The following is a 10,207-nucleotide window of genomic DNA, read 5'->3' on the forward strand; positions in this document are numbered from 1 at the left end:
TCCAAAATCCTATGGAGAAATTGCATTGGTTTTTGACGAAGGAACCGGAAGGAGTTTACTTCCGGGTTTTAGGTCACTGCGGTTTTCTATAGGTGTATTACATAGTCTGATACTTCCAGGGCTCATCACAGCACACGACCAGCCAGGAAAGGTGCTTGAATCCTGGGTAAACATTGTTTAAATAGTCTGATACTTCCAGGGCGCATCACATCACTTGTCAAACCAGGAACAGTGTTTCAAACGTCGGAATAAGTGCATTGTATATATCTCTGTATTGGACGGTAGTGTACAATACAGAGACATATACCATACGATATAAAGACACATACAAATTAAAGTACATCAATTGGACATGAACAAAGAGCAGTTGACAAGGCAGGAACAGTGTTTAAAATGCGGGGAATAGTGCATCAAAGGCCGGACTAAGGCTCTCCAGTATGTCTCCCTAACATGGGCACTTAGGTTATATCCATCCTCCACGAAAGATACCGGGAAAAGCACCTCTCTTTGGCTGCTCCAAGACCCCCAAACAACGGACTAAAGACCTTCAGCATGTCTCCCTAACATGGGCACCACTTAGGGTTATTTCCATCCTCCAGGAAAGATACCGGCGAAATACAACTCTCTTTGGTGGCTCCAGGACCCCGAAAGGACGGACTGAAGACCTCCAGCATCATGTGTCCCTAACCCTATTTAGAGGCAATGGACGTCCACTCTCGGGAGAGAGACCTCCAGCATGTGTCCCTGAAATGGAGACTCTGTTTATTTCACACATCCAGGACAGAGACCGGGGAAATCTCCTCTCTGTGGCCCCTCCAAGACCCCCAAAGGACGGACTAAAGACCTCCAGCATGTGTCCCTGAAATGGGGACTCTGTTTATATCACACTTCCAGGAGAGACGACGGGGTAAATCCCCTCTCTTTGCCGGCTCACAGAGCCCCGAAGGACGGACTAGAGACCTCCAGCATGTGTCCCTGAAATGTGGACTCAGGTTATTTCACACATCCAGGTCAGAGACCGGGGAAATAACCTCTCTGTGGCCCCTCCAAGACCCCCAAAGGACGGACCACAGACCTCCAGCATGTGTCCCTGACATGGGCACCTCCATAACCTTGCACACCGTGAGTCCAAAGGCCCCCAGACTTAAGCACTCCCCCACGGACTAAACCCAGATGATCACACCCTACAGAACCTCATGCCCCTGGTAACCCTAAAAGGGGGGTGGATTTTGCGGTGCTTTACCGTCCGCCCATCGGCATCCATATTCGGCCTTATTCACGGCACCACCACCCCTTCTGTGGAGGATATTATCATGCTCCTGGTAACCCTTTAAATAGTCTGATACTACCAGGGCTCATCACTGCACTTTACAAAACAGAAATAATGTTTAAATGGTCGGGAAAACGTCTGGAAGAGAGTTGTAGCCTGTCATTTTGCACGATATCATTTAACATTGAACCTCTCCTGGAAATGCACAGAATATTTCCATTTTCAGGAGAGGGTCCATGTTAAATGATATCGTTCAAAATGACAGGCTAAAACCCGGGAATAAGTGTTTGAAAGACGGGGAAAAGTTGTTTAAAATAGTCTGATACCTCCAAGGCGCATCACCGCATTTTACAAGCCAGGGAAGGTGTCTGAATCCTGGGTAAACATTGTTTAAATAGTCTGACACCTGGCACTGTATCTGCCCCTGGGAACCTTCAAGGTTATATTCATGTTTTATTATTTATTTAATAATCACATGATTTTTACAAAAACAGTATACACAGTATACATATATACAATAATAATAATATAACAATATACATAATAAAAACATGATTAGCGGGGGCCTGGGGGCCATATTAGCCGTCTAACTTGTACGGTGCACCGGGGAAAACAGGTTGAGTCCACGGCCCCTGCCCCCTCATCAGGAGTATCAACCGGCCCTGAAGAAGAGGTATCGCTGCTCTCCGCCCCTGAGCCCTCTGCGGAGGTATCTGACGGCGGTAGACCTCCTTCTGATGATGATGCTGCAGCTGCTGCCGCCCTGAACATGGAGCGGATCTTCAACCCCTCCTTTATTCCAGGCGTATTTGCGTAGAACCGGTCTGCAGTGCTTACGTCGTGACACATAAACCTGGCGAGAATCGACCTGCTTTCTGGATCTTGGTGATGCTTGACAGCCAGGGCAGTGCGCAGGATTGTGAAGGTGACGGCTGTTTCTAGCATCAGCCCAAGCCCTCTTCAAGTGAGCGTTCAGGTTCTTGGAGGCGTAATGCCCCGTTGTGAAAAGGAAGAATTAATTCTGAGGACCCGACAAGCCCTCTTTTATCCCCATCCACCGCATGACCCAGCTAAACTCCTTTACTTTAAGCACCAGCTGTGCTTCGCCAAATGTCTTGGCAGCAGTGTTGGGTGTAACGCGTTACAAAAGTAACGGAGTTACAGTAATATATTACTTCTTGCTGTAACGAAGTAATGTAACGCATTACTAATGAAATGTGGGTGATATATTACCCGTTACAATGCTCAGTAACGCAGTTACAACACATTTTAACCCCAAATTAAATGGTGTTTTGTTTTTTAAGAATGTACTAACATAGCGAGACATTCCGACACCGGACAAATTGTGCGGGTTAGTTAATAAACCTGGTGTTTACCCCTCAGGCTTTGCGTCAAGGTCTTCGGGGAAGTTGAACGTTATGCAACCATTCAAAAAAGAGAACGTAGCAAAAAATACAAACAACAAATTGTGTCAGGTGCGCGTGACCTGCTCCGCTGCGCGTGCATCATTTCCAAAGTGCTTCCACAGCAGTGACACACATCTGATCTGTGGATAATCATTTATACGAAAATGTTTAAAGCAACCATCACTAAACGCCAGCAACACTGCATCTACTGCACAGTAGCAACAGGTCAGATGCGGACATCACGTTACCCTCCGTTGTGGACACTAGCTTACTCCCGCCTGACTCGCCGGCCCCGGAGCAGCAGTCTTCGTCGCCCGAAACTACGCCGCCCCTCTGCGGCCCGCAGGTGCCAGGTATATCTAAACAACTACCCGCCTGTACAGTGGGGTAAGGCGGTCATTTTGCAGCTTGTGGTATAAAAATAGACAATGGCTAGAATATTCATGTGAAAATAGAGCCATATTCTGACATGCCTGTAGAAATGTTGGGTCAAACATATAGTAATGCATACAAAGCACAGATGCCTTCACCACGAATGGCGACAAAAATATCTCATATCCTAAGCTTATTATCAACGAGCTGATGTTGCAGCTGAAATGTTCTCCAAGTCACAAAGTCAACCTCACATGATGATGTGATACCAGTTTTCAAGCACAGTAAATATTCTCTTCCCAGAGTATATGATGGGACCAAGGTGATGATGTAGTAGGCTACATGGTTTTAATAATACTTCTGCTTTTCAATGTTTGCCATCTCAAACCATGAGCTGGTTTAAATAATATTTGCCTTGATTTACAATATGTTAACCTTCATTATAGTCCTTGACAGCGGTCTGTACTGCTGTATTAACAACGTGTCACGTGTTAAGAATTTACAATCAGAATCGAGTATTCATCTAAGCCCTGTAATACAAGTTGTTAGTAGCCTTAAGGGCCTACACAGTTGTTATGCTATACCACATTGCCCTTCACTGGATGCATAATGAGCTGCACTAAACTAAATTTTAGCATTTAAAATACCTAGCTATTCTTTTGCGGTTATTTTGGTGAAAGTAACAAAAAAGTAACTAAAGTAGTGTAACTCATTACATTTCAGAGACAGTAATATTGTAATGTAACTTATTACTTTCAAAAGAGAGTAATAAGTAATATGTAATATATTACATTTTGGAAGTAACTTGCCCAACACTGCTTGGCAGTCTTGTGATCCTGCACATGGATGATGTAGCCCTCAGCAGTGCCCCTTCTGTCCGCCTCAAAGACCTCAGTGTTGGTCATGTTTGCGTACACACCCGGCCGGTAGCCATACAGGAGGCTCCAATGGAGGATTAGATAGCCATATAGCAGGTACTGGGTGATTGAGGTCGGATTGCTAGCCATCAGGTCAAGGAGATCAGAGATGTGCTTCTCAGCGGCCGCCATGGCGGCGAGAAGCTCCGCCTGGCCCGGCAGACGATCCAGCTTGTCCCTCTTCACCTTAAACTGGTGGACAGAGACAGAATTGTTCAAATCGTTCATGTTGGCTGTCACCTCTCTGATGATGTGGGTCATATCAGACTGGGTGAGCCTGCACCCCCGGAGCTTTGCCTCAGACAAGTACCTCAGGAAATGGTTCACATTCTTCAGGAACAACAGCGATGTTGTGACTGCCCGGCCCGACTTTGAAATATACTCACTCCAGCCACGGACCCTCTTCGTGTCTTTTAGAAACAGCCAGTCTGACTGCCGGTTAAAACCATGGGCCATGAATACTAGGAAGTTCTTTATCCGGCTGACCTTGGACAGACAATTTTCTTTCTGTTTTACTGTCGGTGTGACACCCTCACAATGATCCCTGTATGTCTGAATGTACGTCTCCATGCTTTTAGGCAACGTGACTTCACGCATGGTATTCCCCCGTCCCTTCCCAGTGGACCAGTGATTTGGGGGAGGGGGCCAGTCCTTAGCCAGATTAGCTTTCAGCTTATTGTAGACAGACGCACAGGTCTTCTGGCATACAGGGGTCTCACTACCGGAGGCTTCTGCGGACCGCATGACAGTCTTGACCGGGGTCTTGAGAGGGTTATTGCTGCCGGAGGATTCTGGTGAATTCATGACAGTCTTGACCGGGGTCTTGAGAGGGATCTCACTACTGGAGGCTTCTGGAGACCGCATGACAGTCTTGACCGGGGTCTTGAGAGGGGTATTGCTGCCGGAGGATTCTGGTGAATTCATGACAGTCTTGACCGGGGTCTTGAGAGGGGTCTCACTACTGGAGGCTTCTGGAGACCGCATGACAGTCTTGGCTGGGGTCTTGAGAGGGGTATTGCTGCAGGAGGCTTCTGGTGAATGCATGACAGTCTTGACCGGGGTCTTGAGAGGGGTATTGCTGCCGGAGGCTGCTGGTGAAGGCATGACAGTCTTGACCGGGGTCTTGAGAGGGGTCTCACTACCGGAGGCTTCTGAGGACCGCATGACAGTCTTGGCCGGGGTCTTGAGAGGGGTATTGCTGCCGGAGGCTTCTGGTGAATGCATGACAGTCTTGACCGGGGTCTTGAGAGGGGTATTGCTGCCGGAGGCTACTGTGTTTATGCCGGAGGTACTTGTGATTGCCAGGCCCTTAAATCGTATACATTCTTCCTCTTCCTCAAGCACAGCAGATGTGGCACTCTGCTTCCTGGGTTTTAGCCCCTTTTTCAGCCTCTCGGTCCTATCCTCCAGGCAATGTATTTCAATTCATCCATAGAAAAGGGGTGAAAATGAAAAAAACTATCCGAAAATAGGGCCTCATAATGTGGCTAGAGTCCCCTGTCGACTCCCCTTGCATTCCTCCAGACTCAGAAAAAGTCTAAGTTCACTTTTTGGAGATCCATAGAAAAAGGGTGAAAATGAAAAAAAGTATCCAAAAATAGTGCCTCATAATGTGGGTAGACTGCCCTGCCAACTCCCCTCGCATTCCTCCAGACTCAGAAAAAGTCTGAGTGAACTTTTTGGAGAACCATAAAAAAAGGGCTGAAAGTGTTAAAATGTATCCGAAAATAGTGCCTCATAATGCGGGTAGAGTCCCCTGCCAACTCCCCTCGCATTCCTCCAGAGACCAGTTAAAAAATTTAAAGTTTGGTAAGAACCATGCTGGGGGGTCTCCGGGCAACAAATGTATCCGAGCCAGAGTGCACATGGAGCGGATGAATTCCTCCATGAAGTTACACAGCCGTTTTTTTTCTGAGTCCTCTCAAAAACTGGGTTTCCGATATCGTGCAGACAGTAGTCTGAAAATGATGAATGAATTTTTTTGACGGAGTAGGGGAGGCTTGGATTCCCCTCTCCGTTGCAAGTTGCAACGGAGAGGGGAAAAGTGTCCGGGGCTTCGGCCGTTGGCACAACATTTTTTTAAAACTTCATTTTTGATTATTTTAAGATATAATTGACCGTTTTCTTTAATTTGTTCTTCTTTCCACGGGTGGGGGTGAATGGCAGGCCGCCTTAGAGCTCCCAAATTCGGCCTGGAACCTCCAGGATTTGTGGGACAAGCTCCATAAACTGACAAAGTCACCCAAGAAATGTCACTTTTATAGCCCAAACATATATAATACAAATACATGTAAATAGTTAAAGGTACAATTGTGGTCCAAATTACCCGAAGTTTGATTTATATAGCCCCATGATAGTTAATAAAAATAATTTTCATGGAAAAAAATGTTAAAACGCCTGATTAAAACATGCAGGACCCCAGTGAGCTCCAGACTATGTGCATTCTGTTAGGGAACCATATTAATGATAACATAAATCATTTCAATGCAAAAATAATGATTAAAAATCATTTTTAGGGGGACAACTGTGGAGAGGAGCCTGAAAATGACTCTACAGCACCCCGGAGGAGCGGGCTGCGAGACCCCACAGAGCGCACCCAGAGGACAGGCAGCTTCATCTCACTTTTTTACCCAGGAAAGGAGCTGGAATCCTGGGTACATGAGTGCTAAAAGTGCATTAAACTGTTTTAATTCAACAGCCGCTGATATGGACAGAAATCTGTCCATTTCATCTGAAATTTTAATTTTTTTAAATAAATCTTTTTTTTTTTTTAATTTTAAATTTTAAATTTTAATTTCTTACCCAGTGCAATAGACTGGATGAGCTCCTCAGACAGAGTTCAGTGTGTAAGGTTAAGTGGTGAGTCATCACCACCCCTGAGGAATGAACTGGGTGTACCCCAGGCCTCTATCCTGGGCCCAATTCTATTCAGCCTTTATATAAATGACTTGCCATCAGTGTGCACTGGATGTGAGGTGCAAATGTATGCTGATGGCACTGTCATTTATGTCCATGCAAAAACCAAGGCCCAAGCTGTGGCCAAACTAAATGATGCAATGGTTCATGTAAATCAATGGCTTACTGACTCACAGCTATATCTGAATGTTAAGAAGACAGTCTGTATGTTTTTTAGCAAGACCAACACTGTATCACACTGTGAACCCAAGGTCTATGTGTCTGGGGAGGTCATTCAAACAGTTACACATTTTAAATATCTAGGCATTATCCTTGACACTACTTTATCCTTCAAAAAACAAGTGAGGAAGGTAATGCAAATAACTAAATACAATCTAGCAAACTTTAGATATCTAAGGAACTGTTTGACAACACCTGTAGCAAAACTCTATATGACTGCCATGATCCTTCCCCACCTAACAGACTGTATGAGCAGCTGGACCCAGGCGAATAGCACAACATTAAGGCCTATCCTGTCACTTCACAAACAAGCTCTCAAAGTCTTGGACAGAAAACCTAAGCTATACCACCATTGCAAAATCCTGGACAAACATAACCTGCTCAGCTGGGAAAATATTTTAAAACACACTGATGCATGTCTCATTTTTTAAATTCTAAACGGCAAGGCACCCCCACCACTCTGCACTTTTACACAGCAGAAAAATTCTAACAGCAGAACCACAAGGTCTGCCCTAAGAGGGGACTGTGTAGTCCCTCTTAGGGCCAGTTCCTTTGGTAAACACTGTTTCTCTGTGAGGGCACCAACACTCTGGAACACAATACCAATACAGATAAGGAATAACACCTCCTATCATACATTTAACCACAATCATAAGAACTGGCTTTTAAACAATCTAAAATGTGAACACTTTGAAATGTATCAAGGTATGATGATATTTAGCCTGCTGGCTAATACTGGCTCATTTACAGCAATGTGGATTAATGTGCACTGTCCTTTAAATAAATAAACAAACAAACAAACAAACACATCATTTCACAATTAAAGGATATTCAACATGACTGTAAAAATATATAACTGAAGACATGAAATAAGAATACTTTACTTAAAGACGTTTGAAAAACTCACCGTCATAGCAGTAGAAGGGTTTTTCCTCTGTGCAGGTGTCGGAGCTCCATTTTCCATTTTTCGTAGTCATAGCACAAGTCTTTGAGTCTTTATCTTTAAATGAGTCCGGATCCCAGTGTCTGAAAGAGAAATTCTTCCCATCTGACCAACTCCAGGTCTCTCTGAACAGGCCGATCCACAAGTTAGAAGAGACATGCTGTTTCTTGGTTCTATCGTGATCAGTGTCAACCTGTTTGTTTAATGCATCAACCCGTTTCTTGAGTTTTTTGACCTGGTTCTTGAATTCTGTTGAATTGATCTGTGTGATTCCACTGACCAGGTCAGTGTGATTTTCTCTGCAGTAGCTCTGAGCCTGAAGCCAGTTCTTATTTTCATCAATTACAATGTATTTCTGTGGCCCTGTTTCTGTGAGAATGAAAAGACACATTTTACAAGTTTTTAAATCATTTAAAAAAAAAAGTAAAACAAATATGAACACGATCTCACTTAAGTTTCAGACTGATTAAAGTGTTTGGTATAATAATGTAGATTGCATAATAAAAAATAGGCCTATACTTTACCATTACAATATATTCAAACAAGTAGAATTGTATCATCAAAGTTACCAATAATGTTATGTGAAAAGTAAAAAGATTTATTTTCATGAAATGTAACTCTACAACATGAGTTATCTTTCAACTATTGTTACACAGTATGATATAATGTATATAGCGTTCATAGTGACATATACTCACCATTGTAGCAGATAAACTTTTTAGGGGTCTTAGAACAATGGTCATCGTACCATTTTTTGGAGGGATTAATCACCACACAGTTCTCAGGATCATCACCTCCATTGTTCGGCTCAGTTGGAGCCCATTCTGGCGCACATCCTGGATTACATTCTGTAGGATTGTACTTCTCCCCCGGCAGAGACCAGTGCCACTCTTTGATATCTCTTTGATTGATGCTCCTCAGTCCAATCCAGGCGTCTGTAGTCTGTGGAGAGTTAGTCAGTCTCTCCACGCCTCTCATGTCAGGCACTGTGGCCAGGTCAGTGTAATTCTCTCTGCAGTAACTCTGGGCTTCCTCCCAGGTCTTTCCCTCTTGAATGAAGTGGTACTCATAGAGGTGACATGTGAAGAAGGAACACTGACCTAAAAACAGAGACAATTCTGCAGTGATGGAGCTGACAGTATGACAAGCATCTGATCATTAAATCAAACTCATGAGTACTAGAATCACCCCCACCTCTTACATCATCCCCTTCATCTTAACGGGGTCTGAGTTCACTTATTCCACTTTTTATTGATATGAAGAGTGAGCTGTTTCATGACTCCAGATGTGATTTAATTTATAATCCACTTACCCATCAGAATGAGCACAAACAGACTCCACTGCATCTTTGCTCTGTTAGATGAAACAACAAATGAGGGAGCAAATCTGTAGTGGAAAAATGCAAATGTTGAGCATCAACAGCACGAACAGGCTCACATTGTGACATTTCTTTTTTTATCACATGGAAATATCTCATTTGAATAAAACACAAATAATGTGATGCGCCAAACTTCAACAGTAACTATAACACCTTAACAATAGAGTGCAATACAGTGATGACATTGTTTTGTCTTTGTGTGGAGTCTATAATATTTATATTCTGCTGGTTCGATAATAATCTTTTATTATTTTGTTTATTCACCTGTCAATGTTCTGCTGCTATCAAAGGCCTATGTTTCAGGAGTGGGTTAGACTTTATGGGCTATTCAACCAGAATGGAAATAAAACATTGAGAATAATGAATTATTAAGTTTCCCATTGTTTCTTTTATAAGCACATGTTTAGAGTTTGCATTATTTTCTTTGTTTAACGTGTGAACTTTCCCTATTAAAACATAATTGATGGTGTCATTTAACTGAGAATCAGATGGCTGTGTATATAAACATAGCAATACAAATCTAAGATGAACCATTCAGGTTATTTGATTAAACATAAACATAGTGGGGTTTCGTCTGCACACATCACTTTTTATAAAGTACCTGATTTCATGGTTAGTCTGACAAATAAATAAGACTAATTCCCTAAACTAAAATATGTGAAATATATGTTGAGCAAAATATTGCACTCTGCACACACAATAAACATGATATGAAAATGACTGAACAGAATCACACTTACTTCGCCTGAGTCGTCCTGTCAGCTGCTTCTCTCTCTGTCTCTCTCG

At 43.4% G+C, this 10,207-nt stretch overlaps 1 protein-coding gene across 4 annotated transcripts; it reads right to left on the minus strand.

The window, feature by feature from the left end:
- Positions 1–7,916: 7,916 nt before the first annotated feature.
- Positions 7,917–10,207, minus strand: LOC307028348 (macrophage mannose receptor 1-like). Of its 4 annotated transcripts, none has more exons than XM_079663297.1 (5): positions 10,162–10,192; positions 9,356–9,429; positions 8,742–9,143; positions 8,237–8,412; positions 7,918–8,203 (listed from the first exon to the last, which is right to left on the minus strand). In XM_079663297.1, the coding sequence occupies exons 2-5, from the start codon at positions 9,387–9,389 to the stop codon at positions 7,985–7,987; spliced, it is 831 nt and encodes a 276-aa protein (XP_079519423.1). In that variant the 5' UTR covers positions 9,390–9,429; positions 10,162–10,192; the 3' UTR covers positions 7,918–7,984. The 4 variants fall into 4 exon arrangements, with proteins under 4 accessions (XP_079519421.1, XP_079519423.1, XP_079519422.1 ...); XM_079663298.1 differs by having other exon boundaries at positions 7,919–8,203; positions 8,279–8,412; XM_079663295.1 differs by having other exon boundaries at positions 7,917–8,412.

Source organism: Notothenia rossii (assembly GCF_949606895.1).
Source record: "Notothenia rossii genome assembly, chromosome: 2".
In the NCBI taxonomy this organism is placed as follows: domain Eukaryota; kingdom Metazoa; phylum Chordata; class Actinopteri; order Perciformes; family Nototheniidae; genus Notothenia; species Notothenia rossii.